The 24,954-nt window shown below is 42.7% G+C and overlaps 1 protein-coding gene across 2 annotated transcripts in view; it reads right to left on the reverse strand.

The window, feature by feature from the left end:
* dscam (DS cell adhesion molecule) overlaps window positions 1–24,954 on the reverse strand; it is a 97,274-nt gene that overhangs the window by 12,630 nt on the left and 59,690 nt on the right. For both annotated transcript variants that reach the window (XM_023342675.1, XM_023342674.1), the window contains exons 4-18: window positions 20,408–20,554; window positions 19,415–19,693; window positions 18,995–19,270; window positions 18,427–18,723; window positions 16,665–16,940; window positions 15,440–15,718; window positions 15,195–15,314; window positions 13,797–13,976; window positions 4,917–5,113; window positions 4,421–4,517; window positions 4,189–4,317; window positions 3,894–4,061; window positions 2,876–2,946; window positions 1,737–1,980; window positions 386–532 (exon numbers count right to left, since the gene is read on the reverse strand). In XM_023342675.1, coding sequence (XP_023198443.1) covers window positions 386–532; window positions 1,737–1,980; window positions 2,876–2,946; window positions 3,894–4,061; window positions 4,189–4,317; window positions 4,421–4,517; window positions 4,917–5,113; window positions 13,797–13,976; window positions 15,195–15,314; window positions 15,440–15,718; window positions 16,665–16,940; window positions 18,427–18,723; window positions 18,995–19,270; window positions 19,415–19,693; window positions 20,408–20,554 — 2,907 coding nt within the window. The remainder of the gene's footprint in view (window positions 1–385; window positions 533–1,736; window positions 1,981–2,875; window positions 2,947–3,893; window positions 4,062–4,188; window positions 4,318–4,420; window positions 4,518–4,916; window positions 5,114–13,796; window positions 13,977–15,194; window positions 15,315–15,439; window positions 15,719–16,664; window positions 16,941–18,426; window positions 18,724–18,994; window positions 19,271–19,414; window positions 19,694–20,407; window positions 20,555–24,954) is intronic.

Genomic DNA, 24,954 nt, shown 5'->3' on the forward strand with positions numbered 1-24,954 from the left:
ATGTCTTGTTACTGAATTTCATTTGCATTTAGCGTTAGTCAAACCAATCATCTAAAAGCATTATAATGTAAGTGTTTCCCCACTGTTCCTATGCAAGCCGGTTGTGGCTGTCAAGTCAGAACCGGCTTGTTGTCCAGGCGTGCAAACATGATGTGACAGTGCAGGGGCCAAAGGTAATCACACTGTCACAACCAATCCCACCAGCACAAACGCAGCATGTGACAGCACCATGCCATGCTGTCTGACGTCCAGCAGAGGACATCTCAGACACACCGTTCAACTAGATCAAGAAATTAAGCAGCTTTTATTCACAGTTTAAAAATATTTTCTCAGAGCTGTGCCGTGTTTATGTGTGTTTTTTTTAAACCAAAGTGTGACTGTATACCTCCATCAGGCAGGTTGGCCCAGTAGATGACCCTGAAGCCCAGCAGGTTGCCGTTCAGGGCGTCTTTGGGAGGAGTCAGCCAGGACAGGGAGATGACCTCTGGAGATGTGGCCACGGCCTGGACGTTCTCAGGAGGACGGCTCGGCACTGAGCGAGGAGAAAGAGGACAGGTTAGACCATGGGTGTCAGACTCCAGTCCTCCGGTGTCCTGCAGTTTTTAGATGTGCCACAGGTACAAAACACTGCAGTGAAATGGCTTAATTACCTCCTCCTTGTGTAGATCAGTTCTCCAGAGCCTTGCTAATGACCTAATTATTCTATTCATGTGTGGAGCAGCAGAGGCACATCTAAAAGTTGCAGGACACCGGCCCTCAAGGACTGGAGTTTGACACCCCTGTTTTAGACACTAGAGGGCAGAAATGCATGGCAGTACCCTCTAACTGTCACTAGATGGTGACAGATCTTCACACATGCTCCTTACATTAAAGCCTCCTGCCCTTCATTTATCAGCCGTGTTAAACAAATAAATGTCAAACCAGGATTTTTCTTATAATAGTTTAAAAAAGTCTGGAAAAGTTTGAAATTTTTTTTTGATCATATCCAGTTCTTGACAAGCATGGAGATCAATTATTTTGGAAAGATTTAAGACAGCGGTATATAATTTTTTTTATGTTTGTTAAACTATCATTATGTTGTGTCAGCATTGTATGAACAGATAATCTCATCTAAAGAAATACACCGCTCTGTCAGAAGCAACCAATCAGAGTCAGGAGGAGGGTCTTAGTGCTGTCAATAACTCTCTTGTATGCGCTGCTCCCAGCCACCCCCTTTCTCTCTGCCACTCTACAACTAGCAACCCACAACGGAGCCTGAATGCTAAGGCTAGTTAGCATGATCACTGATCACAGCAGATAAACAATTTTCCTGGAGTTGTAAGTTGTTTCTCTGCCATTACCATACTGAATTTTGCGTACACAAGGTTGATTGACAGTGCTTAGACCTCTCCTCCTGGCTCTGATTGGTTGGGAGCAGAGTGCTTCTTCAGACAGCACAAGTAGCTCAGGAAGAAGTTTGAGGAGCTCGATATTTTCACAGATTATCTGTCTCATATTACAGTGTCACAACATGGTGACTGTTTTAACAAATATGTAAAAAGTCTATTCTTGTAAAAGTTACATGCCGGAGCTTTAAGGACAACAGGTTTTCAGTCTTCTAAAGGACAACCATCTAATGTTGTATAATAACTGTATCCTAAAACAAGGACTGTATTCTATCCCACTTTTTAAATGAACAAAACGTTTCAGTTCAATGGCCCTCATTTACCAAGTCTAAAAAGAAAATGTTTTCCTACCGTCCTCCAGAGAGGTAGCAGCCACCTCAGTGGAAGACGGCCCGGTCCCGGCGCTGTTGCTGGCCTGGACCACCACGCCGTACTGGGTGAACTTCTTCAGGTTGTCCAGGACCAGGCTCTCTGCGTTGTCCCCAGTCGTCTCCACGCTGATCACGCTGAACTGGTAGTTCCCACCGGAGCTGTACTCCCGGTAGCCTACCTGGTAGCCGCGGATCGCCCCGTTCTGCAGGTGCTTCTTGGGCGGCTGGCACACAAATCATACAAGTGATTTGAAAGCTTGTTTTTCACACAATGTGACGTCAACAACAAAATCCCCACAAACTAGTATTTTCCCTACATTTTCTTGTGTGTACTTTAAAAACTTTGCATTTATTTAAATCCTGGAGAAGAAATCCGTAGTTCATCACCCAGCTGTGTTTTATTTTCATGATATATTTGTTAGAAGAAAAAACAAACATGCACAACTAGCTAGTGCCTGTGTTCGCCCACTTCAAGTCAAGTTACAAAACCAATTTTAAAAATTTTAAACTCCAGTGAACCATAGTGAGAACCATTATCCACAAATAGAAAAAAAAAGAAAATGTACAAAAAGTTACTCAAGGCCTGAGTAACCTCCAGTTCCTCCTGGAGGTTACAAAAAGACCCCAGACACCATTTAAAACTAAAACCTGCTGTTGATTAACAGCTTGTCTCACATTTGAAAGAAAAAATTAAAAATTAAAACTGGTGGTGGGACTTGAGTAAAGTTTTTAACTTAGAGTATCAGAAACGGACAAATACAAAGGTTCCGACTGGAACCCTTGAATATATATACGTATGTATATATATTCAGGGGTATATATTCAATATACCCAAAGAACACCAGCAAATCCATCTCTGAATAGTTTAAACAGAAAAAATGAAGGATGTTAAAAGTCCTGGTCAAATTCTCTAGTCATTTCTGACTACTGTGACTATAAAAAGGTTATTCATGATGGAAAACCCTCCAATGGATCTTAGTTGAAACAACTCTTCACAGAAGGATACACCAACATTCTTCCTTAGTGACGTAACAAATTCTCTGATAGTTTCTGCAAAAAGTTGATAGGACATGTCTCTGCGTCTGGGTTGCATGTGGTAGAAACATTGTCGGGACTTACCCTCCATGTGACCCGGATGCTCTGAGAGGAGAGGGCTTCCAGCTGCACGTCTTGAGGAGGTCCATCGGGAGCTGCCATCACATCATCCACACCATTCAGATATGGAAAAAAAAAGAAAACACAGAGTATGAAGACTGAGTTTGTGAACAGATGGGACGCTCGGAGTTGCTGGTACATCCTGGGGGTGAGAAGAAGCGCCCCGTAGCGCCCACAGAGGGTGAGATGAAGGAGTACGGGGATGACTTGCAAAAAGACGTCCAGCCTCAGTCTGTTGACCGTGGTGTGACATTTACTACTGAGGCTGCTAATTGAAAAGTTCTGCTTTTAGCATCGGGTCAGCGTGTGTTCAATAATGCAACGGAGCCAATATGGCTCCGGGTTGGAAATGTTCTCAATTCGGTTAACAACACCTTCTCATTTCTGAAACCTAATTTATTTGTATGATTATAGTTGATATTACAGTTTAATAAAAAAGACCAAGTCTATGAGTTATTTAAAGTATTATGTCTTTTGCAGCCACATAGTATCAATCAAATAATTATGTCGTCTTCAGTTGTTACAAAATGCCGTATATAAAATATGACTTAAATTAAATTTGACTTTGCAAAATGTAATTGAAATTGAGACTGTCTCTTTAAGAAGCGCCTGCATCATCCGATGCTCCGCCTTCAAGTAGTAGCTTTAAAATTTCTCTATTAAGTGTTTACAAATGTTTATTATTGCACTGAGAAATAAGCCCCGGTTCCACCGGGTGTGTTTGCTAGTTGGTGCTGCTGCTAGTTTGAAGGAGCTGAGAGGTGGAGGTTTGGGGGAGGCACAAACTCTGGCCTGGAAACTGCAGCTGCGTGGCTCCCCTGAGCATTTTACAAACCCAAATGGTTGCCAAAGAAGGTTCAAGGATTTCTCAAACATTCATGAAAGAATCAAGGCGACACCCCAGGTGCATATTTGATGAGGGAATAACATCATAACACTGAAAAGTTGATTTTACATATAGATGCTGTCCGTTCCGACTCACCTGCTTCATCTGTGGTGATGGTGAGCTCGTTGCTGGCCTCGCTCTTCCCGATGAGGTTCTTGGCAAACATGCGGATGTTGTAAGTCGAAGAGGGGTGGAGGTCGATGATGGTAGCCTGGTTCAGCTGAGGCGAGACGTCTTTGGTCTTCTGAGCCGTGTCCCAGGATGCTGAGCGGGGAAACATGGAGGTTTTTATTGGGGTGAATGAAGGCCGGCCAGAGGCCAGATTAAAGTAAGTCCCGTTAAATCCCAGCACTGACCCAGAACCGTATGACTCTGGGGACTGTTTTTGCACCTGATTTGTTTTTGCTCTCGATGTCAAAGCCTGTGATGGGACTGTTGCCATCAAACCCCATGGTCCATCGCAGAGCAATGGTTCTGTCCTTCACTTCTCTGATCTCCACCTCGGGAGGATCCGGCGGCTCTGTGAAGCAGGAAGTCGTCCGACACAGTTTACTCTAAGCAACACCTCAGTTATGGATCTGACTGGAACAAGTTCTCAGAGCACTTTGGGGGGTCAGTTCTACCTTGCACTGTGAGCTGAATGATTCCTCTGTCTTCACCAAAGGAGTTGATGGCATGGCAGGAGAAGAAGCCCGAGTCCTCCCTCACTGTAGGCATTATCTGGTGGATGTAGAAGGAGGCGTTATGATGGACATTAGCTGAGAGGTGGATGGTGTAGAAACAGTTTTTATAAGAAAACAAAACAAAAGAAGGCTTTTTCGCCCTCCCCCTATTCGTAAAACCAGAAATGAATCATGGAAGCTTAACTGTGATTAGATTATTTATTCAGTGTAAGATATATATATATATAAAAATCCAAAAAACTTTTGTTTTTAGGTTTAAAACATTCAAATGCATGAAAGTTTGGTTGATTTCTTCTCTTCCAGTAATTTTCTTGATGTTAAAGCCATCTATACATCTCTCTGCATGTAGCTTCATCTCCATCTATACGCATACCTGCATGTGTTACCATCATTATATTAGCATCATTTCTTCACCTGCGAACATCTCTGTCCTTACCTGCAGGGTGGAGATGACTTCATCGCCCACCTCCTTAACGGAAACAACGTAGCGGCTGGTCTCCGGGTTGATGATGCGTTCCTCTTTCTCCCAGCGCACCATGATGGGTTTTTCTCCGTGGGCAGTGCAGCTCATCCTCTTCTCCTCTCCCTGCGTGGCCAGCGTGGTGTTTGGGTAGGATGTGATCATGGCAGGAACTGAGGAGACAAACAGGCGTATCTGTCAGAACTCCCTTGCAGGTGGTTTTGGTTCCATATGCTGATGAGGCACAGAAACAATCCTTTTTTTCTCGCTTGCAGGCAGTCAGAAACAGCTCACTTTCTGAAAGTCCTGTGCATAGTTAATGAGCTGTAAGCACACATGAGGTTTCGCTTTAATGCTGACTTTAAGGAAGCGTGTGGCCCCGCTGCGTATCTTGTATCAGAGGCCCCTTAATGGTGCAGGGAGGCTGTAACAACCCTCTGAAGACACCACACTTAACGCACAATAACGACATGCATGGCTCATTACACCCACAGCGGAGTGTATAACAAGCCCGTACTCCCAGACGCTTTCGCACACACATGTATGCTCACACACACATTCAGTCTGGGCCTCACACACACCCCCACACGCCAACACACAAAGCATAACTCCGATGATGTGATGGAAAGTGTCAGGCAAGAGGTTGCAAACATTTAAGCCTCATCTCTTATTCACTCTGCCGCCATTTGGGGCTCGGCTACGGAAACGAATGCTGATTTATTTTGCATGACAAGTATGAATTTTTCGTGAGACACATTTGGGACGAGCGCCGGGGAAGAAAGAGCTGCCTGGGTTTTATGTAAACATTTTCGTTTGATCCCGCCCTAAAAAAGGCTCGGTTATTTGTTGACACCTCTGGCAGGGTGGTGTACTCTGCTAGGTGACAAAATATGGGGACAGCGATACGGGAGGCTGATACGTTTCCAGCCATTAGGTCTGTAGAGGATGTGTGGAGGGCGAACTTCACATGTTTCAACACTTTGGGGATTAAAAGGGAAAATCCCGTCTGTTAAGGTACAGTCCCAATGTCTGACATAACAGGAGACGATCAGACTGTAGAAAAAAAAAACTTAATAGAAGCTGAAAAGTGGAAGTAGCAGAAGCAGAACTCCAAAATTCAAATTCTAAGTCAGAAATATCAACTAGAGCATATCCAGTCTCACAGTTCAACATTTATGACACAGTAATAATCCGTGCCTCATTAAATCAGTTGCCACTAATAAATTTGTTAAATTTTTTATATACTGTGTTTCTAAACATAGAAACATGTTATCGACTAGTATTGCTAACTGTGGTCAGCAAGCATATTAAGAACGGTTCTTAAATCTTCCACAAGATGAAAACATGAACTTGTGTCGTTGTCTTAGGCTCTAATGAGCTGGTGAGATATTCATGGTTTCATTAAATCAGAGTTAGAAGAGGGCAGATTGCTCATCTAGGGTTTGGGCTGATGTGAAAAAAAGTGTTTCCAACGCAGTTTTGCAAAATATAGCTGAAAAACCACCTCATCCTAGAGCAAAAACCTTTTATTGAAAAATAAAAGTTTTTTTTAATTGCCATGTTTCCACTAAGCAAATTTATTTTTCAAACATGAAATTGCACAAGTACAAGCGCACAATGGAAACGCAGATACTGTCAATGCATTTCAACAAAGACACACCAATGGATATTTATATAAGTATTTATTACATATATTCTTAGTAGAAGAAAACCAAGATTTTATTTTATAATTCCTAAAAGTAGCTGCTCAAAACTCTCCAATCTTGATTAAAATTGTGACCCTGGCATCACTGAGAAGGCCACGGTGTTGACTGAACATGTCTCCAAAATAATGTCCATGAAGAGCAGAAAAGAAAGACTCAATAATCAGAGTGTGTGGAACATGGCGAGGCCTCTGGGAAGCGGTTTGTGTGTGCATGTAAATTCAGCAGAGTGTGTGTGCTCTGTGTGTGCACGAGCAGCTGAGGCAGCCCTGAGGCAACGGCTGGACCCTGTGATTGTTGTGCTGATTTATTTCTTTAATATGCTGCAGAATTATTGCAAAAAGTGACGAAGAAAAGAAGAGCTGTGATGCAGGAGGAGCTGACAGCGCCACACCAACAGTCCTGGTGATGAGTTTAATTTCTAAATCACCATATATATACATATATATGTATTTTAACTGAATGTTACTTAATGTTTATGTTCCCATGGATCCTTGTGGACTTGTGTGTTCATGTTGACACACACATCTGGAGAGCAGTGAATGTCCTTCAGTGTTGTGCTGCAGAGCGACACATCAGCAGTTTGGCTGTTTGGAAAGTGAAGAAGAAACAGCCGAGCATGCAGCGCATGTTTGCTGCGCAGTACAAAGTGTCTTTTATGTGGAGGTGAGGAGAGCCCTGTTCCTCCACAGCAACCCAGAGGGCAGTGATGATACGCTTAAGCCTGCAAGGGATTGTGGGGGATAGGCTGGCTGCTGATAGGTTACTCCCCTGAGACAACCCCCCTGTATACTCCCTCCCTCTTTTCCTCCCCCCCTCCTTCTCCCAGGCTCCCTTTCACCTGGCCAGGTTACCATGCCAACCAGCATCGGACAGTCTCTCCTCCTCTCTCCCCACCTCGCCCAGGCTCCTCTGTCTCTCTCTACTCCTGGCAAAAAAAGGGCCATTTCTAGTAGCCAGGAATAGAAAATGGACCTGCCATTGATTTCCCCTGGAGTGGGATGATTGCACAATCACGTCCTGCGATGTCGCAGTGCAGGGGAGAAAAAAAAAAACATCACAAAAAGAAAAATGTTGCCAATGTGTCTAACTGCCGGTGTTAGTGATGTGGCAAACAAAATTAGCCAGATGGGCTAGACGGGAGGATGATAATGATACGACATAATTACAGGTGGATGGCTAATTCAGTGACAGGCCATTCAGCTGTGATCGGGAGGTAAAAAACCCCCAAAATAACAGGTCATTGGGGTGAGGTTATGGTTATTTTCAGCTTCATTTGAGTGGGATTACTTGTTAGTTGTAACAAAAGGACAGAAACATCATATTTCCACTTAGTTATTGTGGAAATCTCTTGTTTATCAACGGTTGGTGGCGTTTTGTGGTTATAAATGTCCTGATTCACTTCGGTTTATTTGTTAGGTGAAAAATTTACAACTGATGTCACATTAAGGCACTTTAGAAGGAAACCTGACCCAATTTATATCCAAACATATGTCTGTTTTAACACATATTTCAATTAAACTGAATAAATTCCAACGTGGTTCTAGTTGAAATACAATGCAGAACTAAAAAAACTCTATGTAAAGAAACCCAGCTGATTACATCGAATCACTGACTTTGCAGCAATCTAAATGTTTAACATGATCAAATTGTAGTGTGCATTCATGCTTTCACGTATATATTTATGAAAGCCACATAGAAAATTACGCTCATTGATAATTATTCTACTGGTAATTTGGCATTTATTTGCTCAACAGGCACAATTTTTATGTTGTACTTCAGAACAGGGATCAGGTTTCAGGATTTTGTTCTGACAAACCACATTTTCCAGTTGGTAGTGTAATACTGGGAATTCTGGGATCTATCTGATACCAAGTATGATTAATTTCACCGATACCAATACTAAAAAATATTCATTATAATTGAATAATTTGGTGATTGGACTTCAGTTAGTTCATTATTATAAAAGGTCTTAGATAAATACAAGTGTCGTTTTATGAACTTACTACAATAGAAAACAATTTACCAGTATAGAAATAACATAATTCCTCTACAAACAACTGTTCATTAGTTTAAGTGAGTGTGTAACTGTAATCTATATTTAGCCTACATAGGAAAATATGCTGTTTTTAGCCTGCTGTAGTTTTAAAACAGTGCTACTGTGATAGAGTGACTAAGTGGTTTGAGTGTCCAATTTTTCATGACCAAAAATTTTTACACCTCCAGTTTTTGCTCCTTTACTTTCTATCTGCAGTTATAATCTTTGTGTCGTACTGCAGGAGCCTGTGTTAATTTTCTAATTTTTACCCCTTTTCTTTTTTTTTCTCCTCTGTGTTTTTTTTTAAAGAAATATTTACAATATTTTTAAACATCACAGTCAAAATGTCGTTTTTCAAAGTGAGGCAAAATTGTAGTAGCCTTTTTTCAACCTGTCGACGGACGACTGGTGCAACATTTTACACTCCATGAAGCTGGGAAACTCAGGAAACTGATAATTTTTCTGGTAGATCTGAGCAGTTCACTAAAACTGTAATTGATTATTCCTCAGACTGCAAGATCTTCAGGAGATTTATGCCTCACAGTGGCCATAACTTCTCTTATTTTTGTTTGTTTTTATTTCGGCTTTAAAATAAATATCCACATGCGGTGTGCTGAGCTGCTTCCCCAATTCTGGGAGTCTGTAGGTTGGGCCACGCGGCGGCCTGGCACCACGGAGAGCGCTAGGCGAGGAAACATGAACATGCCGCTTTTCGCCCCGGGGGCCAGACTGTATGTGGGTGCTGAAGCGGGGTGTGGGTTGGGAGAGGGGTAAAAAAGCGAAATCGCACATCATTGACTGGTTCAATGGCCGTCTGCAATGTACTGAAATAATTCCCTTAGCTGCACAATTGGCTCAGACATGGACCATGATAGCAGCCATGCGCCTGGCAGTAGAGCTGCACAGAGGAGGGCTGGATAACGATAATATCACATGAAGGTCACAAGTAGATAAATATTTCATCTTCTTGAACCCTCTTGTACTTTGTCACGTTGCGACCACATATTTTCAGGACTTTTATTCAAATGGCAGCACATGATGATAAAGTGGAAAGAAGGTTTTGGCAAATAAAGATCTAAAAGGCGTGAGCTTGTATTTAGCTGAATGCAGGGCAATCCTGGAAGAATACCTGCTAGAAAAGTCTTAAGATTTTAAGGTTTCACTGTCCAGCAGGTCAACAACCCCAAACATGGAGATTAAAGCATGTTCTTGTGTTCGAATGGCTTAATCAAAGCCCAGACCTAAATTCAAATCAAAACCTCTGAGAGTTGACGCACAGATGCTCTCATCCAATCTGAGTGAGTCTGAGCTATTTTGCAAAGATGACCAGGCAAAATTCCAAGTCTCTAGAAAAGCAAAGCTGGTAGACTTTCCAAGAAAAGAAAAAAAAGCCCTGTGAAAGACTGAATAATAAATGCATACCACACTTTTTAAATTATTTTTAAAAATGTCTAAATCCTCCACTACTTTATCTTGGTGCGTCACATAAAATGCCAATAAAATTCACTAAATTTGGGACGTAAATGTGAAAAACCTCTGGGGGTGTGAATACTTTTGCAGTGCAGCGTGGAAATCTAACGGACAGCTCAGTGACCATGAGACCATTTAGCACCGCTCTCCAATGAAGCCTCATTATACACTCTGGCCTCATCACCGTCTTCAGACATTATGATGTCTAGCGGGCTTGATTGGTCTTAATTGGCTCTGATAAACATTGAGTGGCTGCTCACTGACTCTGATAGCATCCACTGTGCATTGGTAATGAATTGGCTGAATTGCATCTGTTTTGGATCCACAGTGTAGATGCTCGACTGAAAATTGCGTTAAAACCATCAGTTCAAACTTCCACCTGCAGCCGGAGTGAGGACTAACTGGATCCACTAAAAAATGGCCGCTGGCGGAGGCTGAGCGGACCCAAACACAGGAGCTCATTCGCGTTCTCACAGGGTTTAAAGCTGCAGCATGTAACTTTTATAAAATAATGTTTTTTTGTCATATTGAGACAGATAATCTGTGAAAAGAAATCAAGCTCCTCTGCCTTCTCCCAGTGCTAAATAGAAACAACTAAGCTAGGAAGAGAGCTTAGTTGAGCTTAGAGGAGAGTCTTAGCGCTCATCAATCATGCTCATATATGTGCTGCTCATCCCTGATAGTTAATGCTAAGGCTAGTTAGCATGGTCACTAACGCTTTTCCTTAAACGGTGAGTTGTTTCTCCCCCCTTAGCACATTGAACATGATTGACAGCGATAAGACCCGCCTCCTGGCTCTGATTGGTTGTTTTTGGTCATGAGCGTTGTGTTTCTTCAAGCAGCAATAATAGCTTGGGGTGGATGTGAGGGAGATCCATCTTTTCACAGATTATCTGTCCATTGTCATACTGTCACAACATGGTGACGGTTTTGACAAATATTTAAAAACTACATATTTCATAAGAGTTCCACACTGCAGCTTTAATTCTGGTGCAGCGAGGGCAAGCTGTTAGAGCAGCCGGCGCATGATGCATGGCGTATTATGACGAGACATTAGCTTGTGCGCACGTACACACGTCTCATAACAATGAAAGTGCCAAGTTATGACATCAGAAAAGCAGCAATTCATTTCCTGGGGAGTCCACCACAATAGCGTGGTGGAGAGGGAGCTACGGGGAAGCGCTAGCTTGCTCGTCCGGGCCATTATTCCTTTGTAATGGCTGCGGCGGAGCCAGCTCTTTATGTTAAATGGCGCGGTCCTGTGTGAAATGGGCGCCTTTGTGTGTGCTTGTTTGCTCACCTGAGAGCATCTCTGCCATCCATGCATCTGTTCCATACATCTCAGATTCGCTCTATTGATTTTTCTCCTGTGTGTTTACTCACACATCAAGCCACATTTGGACAGCCGGTAACGCACACACACCATGCTATCCATCACACGAGCGCGTCAGCCTGCGTTCCACCCTAATTGGCTCCTAAGCCTCTTAAGTAGCCACGGCTGCTGGAGTGGCGTAGGCTGGCCTGGATAAACGGCACACAGTGTACAGAACATCATAGCTTCAGATGGTCTACATTATACCTAGAAAACGTAGGGAGAAGCTTTAAAGGTTAATGAGCTCATTGTCTGAATGTACACACACACACATGCACACGCACATCCCCCACAGGGGACATGCAGCAAGGTGTGGCTCTCCTTGTGCCCAGGGGCCTTCCTCCTGCAGAGAGGAGGCACAAATCAGGAAGGGAAAAGTGCCACAACAGCAAGACGGCTCTGGAGCAGAGAACGAGCCGGAGGGGCCGCAAACAGACACACAAAGGCCCGAAAAACAGGAAACACGACGGAGATCGATACTCTGTGATATAAAGCCCAGGTTTCAGGGCTGCCTTGACATGTTATTTATAATGTGGGTTAATAGAAAAAAAAGAAGGCAAAATAATGAAAGCATCTCCAAGCTTCTGGGAGATCTATTGCTAAAAAACAATCAAGAGCAAACGCAGGAGCCTGCACTGAGAGAACAGTTAATGTGGGGGTTTTATGCCTTTTATTCACAGTTTCTACTATGATGACGCTCTACTACACTGTTTTTCAAAGTGGGGGTAGCGGGACCCATAGGGGACCAAACACAGTGTTATGGGGGCCTCAGAAAATTAGAAAGAAGATGAGACAGAAAAACAAAGACATTTGACATGGTAATTTAACACATTGAAATTGGGCCTCTGTCTCTTTAAAAATTTCTGCTCTTTCTGAAACTCTGCCTTCAGGAAGTCAGGAAGTCCCTTATATTAACCCTTTTGTAATGTTTTTGCCAGCGTTGCACTGAGAAGTAGCTCCTGTAACGAGTTCAGTTGATACACAGTTCAACTGAACTGTTTGCTAATTCCTGGTGGCTAGTCTGAAGGAGCTGAGTGGGAACGACGGCTGCTTAGTGAGGTGGAGGCTTGGAGAAAGCAGAGCTAGGTCCACCAAGGTGCTTTGCACAACTGAGTGGTTGCCATGGGAGATTAAAGGATTTCTCAAACATGCATGAAAGAATCAAGTCAACATTGAAAGTATGTTTATGATGAGGGAATAACATAACAACATCATGTAAAGCTAAAAATAAAAAAATAAATAAAATCGATTTTAAATGATACTGCTCCTTTAACAAAACAAACAAAAAAAGAAATTCTACACCGAAGTTAAACACGTGATTAAACCTGCAAACTCTCTCTGTCTCTCAGAAACACATTCACGTTGAAGACGGCAGCATCTTCCAAATTACCTAAAGTTTTTTTTTTTTTTACAAAGGTTTGAGTCTGAGAACATGATTTCAAAATCTGAAGATCCGACACTCACAATCACACAAACAACTGATAAACCACTCATGATGCAGAATTGAAACAATTCCACGAAGAAGAGAGAAAAAAAATGCAAAACAGAAAGAAATCTATAAAGAGAAGCAACACTATTTTACCACACCATGAAGTGCTGCCCTGTTCCAATATTTTTAGACATGTAGTTCTAATTCTGAGCCTTCAGTAAGACAGAGTCGCAGAGGAACTCTACCGTTTGGCAGACAGCGAGGATCTCGGCAGGAAGTCCTCTGCTTAAGGTTGATAAAAGCTGCAGGGTCCTAAGCCTCATCTAGCAATGACTGATCAAAATGTGCATCCAGCCAGAATAAAGCTGGAGATGGCACACTGTGCATAAAAAATCAACTCTGGCATTTTTGAAAAAAAAAAAAAAACTGACGTTCTCTATGTTATGCTGTACTGTTAGGTGTTTGTTTGCACCGTAAAGAAAATGTTTCTGTCTTTTAGCAAATACAAGGTGAAGAAATCTCCACAGTTCTGCTCCACAAAAATTCCTTATTGCAGTTTCTGGCTATAAGCAGAATCCAGGGCTTAACCCAAAGTACTTAAAAATCCCCACTTTCTCACTCAGCAACTAAATTCTTCACTTTCACCAATGCAAGAGCAGCAGTTAACAGGAAGTACAGACTCAAGCGGCAGGATGCTATCTCTTAGACACCCTGAATGCAGCTTCACCTCTGAGTTTTAGCGGTAGCTATCACTAGAAAAGCACCAGACAGGGACAAACCACCCAAAGGTACAAAAGGCTCCCAGAGTCTTTTCAGAACAGAGGTATTTGAAGATGAGACTTACTTTTGACGTTCAGATACATGGACTTGCTAACATCGGCCCCGACGTCGTTGCTGACCCGACAGAGGTAGAAGCCGCTGTCTTCCTCCAGCACATGCTTGATGAGCAGAGAGCCGTTCACCAGAACTTCGATGCGAAAGCCTGAGTTGAGGGCGATGGGTTTGAACTGAGGTACCCCGGCACCTTTCAGAGAAAGCAGAGCAGGACAGTCACTTGGGTTAGACTGTGAGGAAGTCATTGCGAAAAAATGGACATTTGTAAATATGAAGGAAAGCAAAATGTCGTTTACTAATATGGTATTCCATGGCAAACAGTTAAGAGTGCCTTAATCCCTGTTCATGCAATGTATTGTCTGTTTCCCAGAGCTCCCAACCCACAGAGCTCCTCCAGACTAGCGGTAGCAGCAATTAGCAAACACCTGGTGGAGCTGGTCTGCTGAGATTATCATACAAACTACAATGCTCCTAAATACGACTGTAAAGGCCATCAATGGAGAAGTATTGTTGTGATGATGTGCTGAAGATGGAGTAATGGAAAGGGTAGGAGCATCTTAAAGAGACAGAAGTCAATTTTTAAGTTGTTTTGGACATACACAGGATTATCATAAAAACTACAGCATAGTTACACAATAGTGCTATAGGATGGCACTATATGTCAGGAAAATACATAAAACCGCCCCTTTAAAAGGTTTCCTTCCAGAATTGACCAGTATTTAGCTCCAGCTTCAGTCCCCTGCTGAAGAATAGTATCACCACAGCATCATGCTACCACTACCGTGTTTCTCAGTGCTGATGCACTGTCTGAGTTCCCTCACATAGATGTTTTGCATCCAGATGAAAAAGTAAATTTTTTTCTGCCACCAGAACCTTTTTTTCCACATGTTTGCTTTGTTCATGTAAGTTTGAGCTTCTAAGACCCAAAACCAAAAATCTCCAATCAAGGCAGTGGTTAGCAAAGGATGATTTGGTTCATGGACTCACTTTCGACTTGATTGTTTTAAAAATATATACCCTTTATTTCTTGCAAAAATATAGACAAACAATTACAAAAAATTTATTTACAACTTAGTTGAAAATGAAAGTTAACTTATTCTGATGTTTCGAGTTCAAAAAGTGGTAAAAAAAAATCAAACCTTCCCGTGCAAAAACCTCCCGTCTTCACTTTGGACGTTTGCCTAACAAAAGCACGCCCAGCACACACCTGGTGTGTTTTTAATCCCTTAAATTTATGGACAGGTCTAAAAGTTACCAAAGTAATCTAAACAAATATAAAAGTTAATTACAGAATTTGCTTCTAAACTAACTTCAGTATATTCTAACTGCCCAAAGAAAAACTAAATTGATAGAAACTAAAATTTACAAAAAGTCAACATAAATGGCCACATCACAAGCATTTGTTTACCTTTGGAGTATTCCCACTGGATGGTAGGAACTGGATAGCCTTCAGCTGAGCAGTTGAGGATCACCGCCTTCCCGTAGATGGCATCCTGGTCCTTTGGTTGCACCACAAATTTAGGAGGAACTGCAAGTGAAACAGAGTTCTGGTTATTGATGCTTAAATGTGTTTTAGTTCTGGATTCTGAAGCAAAAAAAAAGAGAAAATCTAAGCACTTCTACTGCTTGCTTCTCTGCGCCTTCTTTCCTCACCTCGGACGATGAGCTGACTCTGGTGCTCCACGGCAGCAGCCTGGTTGCGAGCGATGCAGGTGTAGTTTCCGTTGTGGGCCAGCGTGAGGTTGGAGATGCGCAGCGAGCTGGTGAAGTCAATGTTGTCGATGGTGACGCCCAGGCTGGCCGGGATAGGCCGGCCGTCTTTCTGCCAGGTGATGAAGACGGGCTGGTCGCCGGACATGACGACGCACGGGATGAAGACTCGCTGGCCGATGGAGAACCGGGGAAACTCAAATGGGTGGATGGTGGGTGGGACTGTGGAAGAGACATGCAAATTTATTTCCCCTGCAGGCATGTGGCTTACATGATATTCATTAAAGTTTAACATCAGCACATGTTTGCATTTCTCCTCCTCATCCCAGGTTGTTTTTTTTGGCAGGAATGAAAATTGCTTATTTTCTGTGAAATCAGCTGAAATTTATCCAATAACACGCGGACAACATTCCCTACCCCCCGCCCCTGTTTTTTTTTGCTCTCTGGGGACGCTGTAGCCATTGTGAGAAGCAGATCCTTTGGAAAATTAATGATTCAAAATAGCACTGGAATAAGCAGCACTTCAGTGCTTATTTAATTCACAACAAAATAGGCATAATACGCTCCTGGGGATTCCCTCTCGGAAGCGGAGGAATGCTAAGCAGCTGAGAGCCAAATTAGCCGAGGTGGAATCGCAGTGTAGCTTTTGCCTACGCTGTGTGATTTCCCCCCTTCACACACTCGTTAGCTCGTCAGGGCCCGCCAGAGAGAGGGAGGGGCCGGGCTTACCCGTCCGGTGTTGCAAATTATGCAGCGTCACTGAGGAAAAAGCCATCTGAGGTTATCTTCATCTGGCTGTGCTCAGCACCGATGCATATTCCGGTGCGTTTCAGATGAACTGGCTGGCTGGGATGATGGAGATGAGCTCTGCTATATGTGTGTTACATAGAGCAACCAACAAATATCTGTTTGAACTGTAAAATGCATGTTCTACATCACGCAAATTAAACATGGTATAGATCTATTACTTTGCAATGTTGTCAATAAATATATGCCACCAACGTTCCCCAAACAGCACCACATATTGGCATCCATCATAATGCGAAACCAATAACTACAAACTGTTGCTGCAACAAAAATAGCATTATTAATATTTCGGTGATTATTCGCCCAGTCTGACATTCTAACTGCGTGGCCTGCATTACAGCTGTTTAGACCGGGGCCTTACCTTTAACAGTAACATAGACGCTCTGGTGAGTGGACAGCTGAGGCTGCACCAGCACGTTACACGTGTATTCTCCTTCGTCCACGTCCTTCTGCACATCAAACAGCTTCAGGGTGCCGTTGTTCTCAAAGGCCCGCTGCCGGTGGTTGTACGGCAGCAAATTGGAGTCCTTGTACCACTTGATGGAATAGTAAGGGTAGCCGATGACGCGGCAGTGGATGTACATGTCCCGCCCAGCAATGGCAGTGAGGTTTTTCATTGGTCTGATGCTGGCAGGCCCTTGAGGACAACATTGGAGAGACAACTCTCTTAAAATGATTTTGAGGCTTGTGGGGTTGGCTGAATGATAGTTGTGCTGTGTTGTGTTTGTTCTAAAAACAACACAAAGTTTACATGCCTTGTTTATTCTTAAAACAAGGTGAGAGAACGAAAACCTGCAAGGGCGTTCCAGAATGCCTCACTACGTTTTCTTCATGGCATTGAAAAAGTGTTAGTCTCAACCAGAAACATAACCTTTCTGCTTTTCTCACTCATGATTTGAGTTATTTGCACTACCACACAATAAGTCATGCAAGAGGTCCTTTAGTATAATTTGATTACAATTCTATTTCTACAAACACAAATTTAACTCTGTACCTCATCAGGTTCCATAGGACACTTAATCTCCACACAGTTTTCCCTCTGTATTATCAGAACTACCCAAAACTTATCAAGCTCCACGGCTGCCGAAAGGATTGGCCGTCCCACTCTAGAGTGGCACTTTCTGCTGTACATTACAGTTTTGTGTTGAAAAATTACCCTTTTACTTTTATAAGTATGAATCAACTCCAGCTCTCATGGTAGTCAGGAAGCATTTTGTTTTCACTGTGGAGCTTGATGCTTTTATGACACATTAGATGTTTGTTCTGACAGTGCAATACAAATATTTAAAGATTGACTTCTTATCAACAACTATCTACCATTTTAGTGCTCAATCCAATTGTTTCTGGTTGGTACAAGTTCTTGTGGAACAAGATGTTGCAATATTAGAAAGCCATGGTATCGCTTCTCAGAATGAAGTCAACTCAACTTGACTCTACACAGGTTGGGTCATTTCCATCGCAATGGCTGTTAGACGTTGCGATCTTTGTTTTATCTTCAGTTTTTGCTTTTTTCCACTTTTGCATGATGTAGAAACTTGAGTTTTACTTCTGAAACATGTTCAGAAGTCATATAACCGGTAAAGCAGCTGGTCTAAGCTTGAACAGAAATATTTAGTTTTAAACAACAGCAAGAAGTAGATTCAATGTTGTGTTGCATTCAAGTTTGGTTCACTACTCTCTTGTGTGTTGTTTTGTCTGGTACTGCAGTGAGTTCAACCCTTTGCTTTCTCTAAAAGAGAAAATATCCACTGGTAAAGACTTTCATACTTTGTATAAGTAAGTAAAACACAAATCTTTAAAATATTCAGTTAAATTACACTGCTGAGATCACATGCGGAGTTTAGTTCAACTCCTATTTAGATAATAATTTTTGGAACAACTGTAGATATGAGAGAAATAAAAAACATACTTTCTCAGCACTGAAACATTTCAGCTGAAACCAATGTTTATTTTTCTTCCAAATTTATAAGACAAAGACCTAAACACTTTTCACAAACTTAGTGAGGCACTCCTTCTGCGTCTGCACATCTTGGTGCTTTTAAGGCCGCGTCAAAACGAAACTTCTCAAGGCATGTTGATGTGTGTATGTGATGGTGTGCTGGAAGAGTTGATCTGACAAGCACCTCTTACGTTTATTCGCGCCTGGTAGGAAACCGTCCCTGCCGAGTTGTTGCAGATGCAGCGGTACACCCCTCCGTCAGGGACCTGGGTCTGGGTGATGTTGAGGTGGCTGACCACGTGGCCTTCGGCGTTGGTGTAGTAGGAGATGCGGTGCCGACTGTCCCGGATCACAGGTTCGTCGTCCAGCGACCACGTTACCCTAGGCTCCGGTGTGCCCTTCACCGTGCACGACAGTGACACAAACTCGTTGACGTTGTAGACCTTCTCGCTGAATGAAGCCAGAATCTTCGGGGTGCCATCTGGACACAGATTGGATTTAAATATAGTCACATGGTGTCTGCTAAGATCATCAAAGAATGTTAGAAAATCCAATTTAAAACATCTACAGAACAAATGTATTGAAAATTCAGTAGACTGGGCATTACAATCCTGAAATAATTATTCAAAACAGCAAATTGTGACGGACAACATGTGTTAGATTAAAAACTGCATAGAAGTTGCATTTAGAGATCACATATTCACAAATTGATACAAACACCTAAGCACCCATTTATCACTGTGAGTTCTGACCTTCCAGTATCACTTGAACAAAGTCCTGGGCAGACATCTTGCCGTGCCTGGCGAAGCATTGATAGGCTCCTCCGTCGCTCTTGGCCATTCCAGCCATAACCAGATTCTCTCTGCTTTGGCCTGTCATGCGGATACTGTTGCTGGGGTAAATGAGCTCTCCATTGCGGTACCAAGACAGCTGATACTCCTCAGAGCCAGTTACACTGCAGGTCAAGGAAACCTGGCTTCCCACGCTGCCTTTCACCTTCCGTGGACTCACCGTTACCTTCAGAGGTTCTGTGTTTTAGGGAGGTAATCAGACATCAGTGATCGATGTCAAGAAAGGAAAATATGTACATTGTCACATTAAGCACTTTAGACATCTGATAAAACTGATTTTACTCCCCATGGTGGGTATGCAGATTACCAATGAGCACTGACCTTTTACGTGCAACCTGCCAACAACCTCAGCATTGCCGTAGCTATTCCACACTTCACACACATATGCCCCCGTGTCACTGGGCTGGGCTCTCTCTATCAACAGGCCTGTGACACTCTGTCTAAAGCGTGTGTCTGGTTCCAGCGGTCGGTTGTCCTTAAGCCAACGGTATTTGGGCGCCGGGTGACCTGAGGCCTTGCAGGGCAGCTCCACTCGATGATTCGTCATCACCTCGCGACGCTCGAAGCTGTCCAGTATGTGCGGTGCTGAGTTGGTTGGATCTGAAGGGCAAAAGAGCGAGGTGTAAGTTGGGCTGTAAGCTTTGTTGCTACAGGCTGAGATTTACCCAATGTGTGATGCTTCGTCAAAAGCATCTACTGAAATGTTTTAAGTAACTCGTGATTATTAGGTCCAGGAACTTTATGCTAAACTTGTCTGCAATGAACTGAGGACACTGTGAACCAGTGAACAAATAAGTCATCTGGTGAGCACAAGGTCAGGAGCTCAGATTCAGCTCTGCCTTGACCAAATGCCCAAGTGTCCTTGAGCAAAAACCCCAGATTCCTCTTTAAGAATTTACACCCCTATTTTGTATCCTTGCATTTCTTTACTTCCCAGATCCATTTTGTAGAACTAGTACTGCCTCTTTATATTGCTGAAGAGAAGGAGCATTGCCTCTCACCCAAGTTCAAATTACCTTTATGGCACATAATCTCTTTATTTAAGTGCTTTTATGCTGTCAGCTTCATTTCTATTCAAATGACCTACAGGATTTGTCACTGGTACAATTTTACAGCCATATGTTTCTTGGTTTTATATGCATATATTTATACTTTTAATTTGTTATTTTGGGTAGAAAATCTCCCTCATTTTCTACCCTAATGAGGGAGTTTTAATCTCTACTTGGTAAACAGCTAAAAAAAAAATTTATTCACTTTTAGAAATGCTGTCTGTTTACACTGATGATGGGGACTTTTAAAACTCTGGCTTCTTACCTGAGACAATGAGACGGGCACTATTGCTCTGTCGGGTCTCTCCTGTGTACCGATGTCGTGTCATACACCTGTAGTTGTAAAGCCCATCTTCCATTTGCACATCCAGGATATACAGGGCACCAGTGGATGTAATTAGAAACCGTGACACTGAGAAGAAACACATTCAGAAAGCAATATCAGCACACCATAAAGCATTTCTAAGTGTAGATGTACTTTAATGAAATCATAAAATCAGTGAAACATAGATGATAAAATGACACCCATAAATGCTTTAAATGCCTGTGGGGGAAGTCATTACAACATGTGACATATTTATGTTACCCACAAGATAAGTGCACCACACTGCAAAGTGTGGAAAAGCTATCTATTTCTTCCCATGAAGCATCTTCTCTTGATTCATTAGTCCCTGCTGTGCTCCCACTCAGCTTAATTGTCTTGTGCAATAAACATTAAAAGAAATAGTAAACCACTGTATTACGCTAGACAAACACAACTAGAGTCTCTTACGTGGTTTGGCCTGTTGCTGTCACTCTCATGCCAAGAAATTAACCAAAACAGAAACACAAAAGCACCGGGATGTAAGGATTCGCCCCACAGATGATTACTACAGCTAAAACAAACGTACAATATTTCTCGTAAAAACAGAAGTCTGTCAGCCAAGGGCCGTAAGTCCAAATGGGTAAACAAAACATCTTCTGCCGGGTCACCTTCACTCACTCCCTGATTGGACTGACTGTCAGCATCAGCTACCTGTAACACAACGGCTCCACTCAATGGGTTCCAGTAACACTCTCTAGTGCCACCGTTCCTGGAGAAAGTTTGGAGGCATCCCTTCTCAACACACCTGAATTCCCTCAACAGGATGTCATTTGACATCTACAGAAGCCTGGTATCCAGTAACCATTTGATTCAGGTGTTTTGAAGCAGGGATGCATCTAAAAGTTGCAGGATAGAAGCTCCCTGCGACTGGACTTAGTCATGCCTGCTCTTCTGCCTTTGTAAACACAGCAGATCCTAGCAAAATGGTCTTCCAAATATCATTAAAATCAAAGCATTGCTTTGGGATGCTTAGCGTGGTGCTCCAGTGTTTTGGTCAACGACTGTACAATGATTTGGAGAATACTAGAAGACATTTGAGAAAAAGATGGTTCATTTTTTCATGGACTGCCATCTTTTGGAGTCTAAAAAATCATGATTGACATGTGAAAGGAATAAGTGAAGGACCAGTTGCCTCCAGATTTCGTCACAGGAGAAGGTTGGCTTTTTAAGATAATAATAATAAAAGAAGACGTGACAATCACAGACGGTAGCAGAGAAAGACAGCTGAGTGTATTCATTTCGTCTTATACATTGTAGAAGCGGGGAACAGAGAAGATCCAATATTGAAGTCACTTAGCAAATATTTGCAAGTCAAGTGAGGTACGCAGCCCTGTGTGATTGTAGTCACCAAACATCTGCTGCAGCCCATTTAGCTCCGAACGGCTCTGAGGCGCAGTGACAAGACTGTGCTGTGTAGCAGTGTAACACAGCTCGTTATCATGTAGCTCATCGCTCTTCCCTCTCTCTCCTGGGGGAAACTCTCACACACAGGTCTGCTCTTCCTTTTTTTTTTTTTTTCTCCTCCCGCTCCAGACTAAAGTGCGAGGAGCCGGGGATCACAGAGCTCTTTGATAAGGCACGGCTGCGCAGGTCGGATGGCGGTAATGTAACGCTAATTTGCATGAACACGTGGAAGGAGACGGAGGTAGTCAATATTTATGAGGGGACGATGTGCGCCGTAGCCGGTGGCTGCTGGAGTATTTTATGTCACGAATGATGGAGAGGCCTATCAGGGATGGTGATCAAATGAGGCTGGCGCATGGCGGGGGGATTCTGGAGGTACTGTGAGACTCATCATGATGCAGACTTTATGGGGTGTTAAATTACCCTCATTTAGTCCTGTCATGCCAGTTTAACACTGATTAAGACTGCTGGGGGAGACTCTTACACAGCACATCCTTAAAATAAGGGAATATAGATCACCAAACACAGCACATGACAGCATCTATCTTGAGTTTGTTGGGAATTAAAGCTGCAGTGTGTAAATTTTAGGAAGAATATTTTTTACATATTTGCTAAAAATGCCACTTTGTTGTGACAGAATGGTATGAAACATATAATCTGTGGAAAAATGTAGCGCCTTTGCCTTCTCTTAGTGCTAACATTGAAACAACCAATCAGAGCCAGGAGGCGGGTCTTAGCGCTGCCTATGACCTTCCGTGTGACGCTGTTCATCGCCCCCTTCCTTCTCCTCCTTGCTCTAACACAACCTGTTGTGAACGCTCAGACTAGCTAGCATGCAACCAATGACAGCAGATAAATGGTTTACCTGTAACAGTAAGTTGTTTCTCTGCCATTAGAACATTGAGCAGTGCCTTCACAATGTTGATTGACAGCGCTAAAACCCGTCTTCTGGTTCTGATTGGTTGTTTTTGACATGGAGTGGTGCATTTCATCAGATGACAATAGTAACTCAGAGAGGAGTTGGCGGAGATTGATCTTTTTACAAATTATCTGTCTGTCTCATAACAAACTATCACAAAATGGCACAGTTTTAACAAGCATTTAATAAAAGTTACATACTGCAGCTTTAAGAAAGACACGAACGTCAGAAAAAGAAATAAAACTGGTAGAGGAGAAGAGTAAAGAGCCGTGGCCATGATATTGTAAGCAAGTGTTGACCTAGTTAGAAACAGGAGACCATGGATTTGACATCCTGCTGGGTATTTTGTTCGCTAGTTGCTCAGATGTTGTAAAAGTGTCCACAACAAACACCCTGGAATCAAAAGGGAGAGGACATGTGAGGGTGTGTTGTTTCCATTTAGCAGGCTATAGCTTGTACCTCTCTTTTCCACTTTCTTTCCTTTTATAGGAACATTGTCTGGCATCAGCACAAACAACAGCAGCCTTCATGGTAGAATTCAGAAAAAGGACAAAACACAACTCTGTAAGATCTGCCATATTTGGAGTCCAGTATGAGGAGTGGAGCAGTTTTCTTTCTAGTCAAGGCTTCGATTAGAGGAAACTGCTCTCATGTGTACTTACAGACCTGAACAGTGTTATCTTCTTTCAATACCTTAAGTACTTTAGCAAAATGTACAATTAATTCAGTCCAATCGTACAGACAGAATCAAAGTCAATTAAATCCATTCCAGTTCAATTCTACCATAAAATAATGCGGTTAGGTTTATCTTATAATTTAAATGAGTAAAAAGATTTCTATCTAAGCACCCAAAAGATCGCATTGAGTCACTGACTTTGCCTCTTCATCAAAATAAGCGCCGACAGTGGACAGTTAATTGCATCCAGTTGTTAGTTTGCAATAATCCCCATGCTGAGGATGCATGTGGTGAAAGTGGAAAGAAAAACTCCTGTTTAAACCAGCAGCAGATCCAGGCTGAGCTCCCATCTGTCCTGATCGACTGGTAGCTTGTGCGTATTATTTTTCTTCCTGATCTTCCTGCTCCTCATCCTCATCCTTCTTCTCCTTTGACAGTGAAACAAGAGAAGAACTCCACAGACCTTTCATGTTTACGGGTGTGGAAACTGTGCATTTGTCTTTTTTAGGTACTTGGTTGTTGCAGTCAGAGGAACAAGGAGGGGGAATGCACACACCAGTGTGGTTACACCAGAGCTGAGTGTAACCACACTGTGAGCATAATGAGGTTGTGGCTTTGGCATTTTCACAGACAAATAAAATCTTCTTATAATGGAAATTATTGAGGATTTCAGAACAGATGCCTTTTTTTCATAAAAAAGCAGACTATTTGCTAGTTGCATTAAGGTAGTTTGTGTGAAGTACATTTTTAAGCAGGTAAAATAAAGAAATAACAAAAAAACAAGAATCAGAAAAAAGTTCTTATTATGGCACGCCTGAACTTTCAACGTGACAGTTGTGGCCCTGTAGCAGACGTTTGGACCCTGTTTTAGTAATAAAACATCAATATTTTGTGCAATTGTGTCAATATTTTTTTACAAGCAATTTTCATTACTTCTTTGGATGAACCCTGACCCCTCCACACCCAGCAGTAGCACAGACTCCCTAATACAAAGCTGCAGCCTAAATGTACGTACCATGTGGTTGCATCCTGGCGGGCTGCAGGGATTTCTGTTTGCATTTTAATATATTTCTGTGTATTTTCACGCATGTGTGCATGCAAGTGAGTGTTAGTCCGCTAACGCCTCATGCAGCAGCAGGGACCAATGGTCAATAATAGCGACTGAAGATGCTCGTTTCCCTGCTGCGCTCACCGCATGCCTGACCCCGTCCGCCGCAGCCTGCGTTAGAACATGTCCGATGTACGAGCGAGGGTTTTTGTTCACACCTGTGTGTACGCTTTGTAAATTACGGCTTCATTTCAGCCCAGGTGGCTTGCAGGACCATCAGTCGTCGTCTCGTCCCTTCCTCCCGGCCCACCCAGCTGCTTTGGCATCGCTGGTGCTGCAAACACAAGTCTCTTTCTGTGGCTCCTCACTAAATAGCTTCAATTAATCCCTGTTTAAGCCAC

The sequence above is a fragment of the Xiphophorus maculatus genome, chromosome 11 (genome assembly GCF_002775205.1).
Source record: "Xiphophorus maculatus strain JP 163 A chromosome 11, X_maculatus-5.0-male, whole genome shotgun sequence".
NCBI lineage: Eukaryota > Metazoa > Chordata > Actinopteri > Cyprinodontiformes > Poeciliidae > Xiphophorus > Xiphophorus maculatus.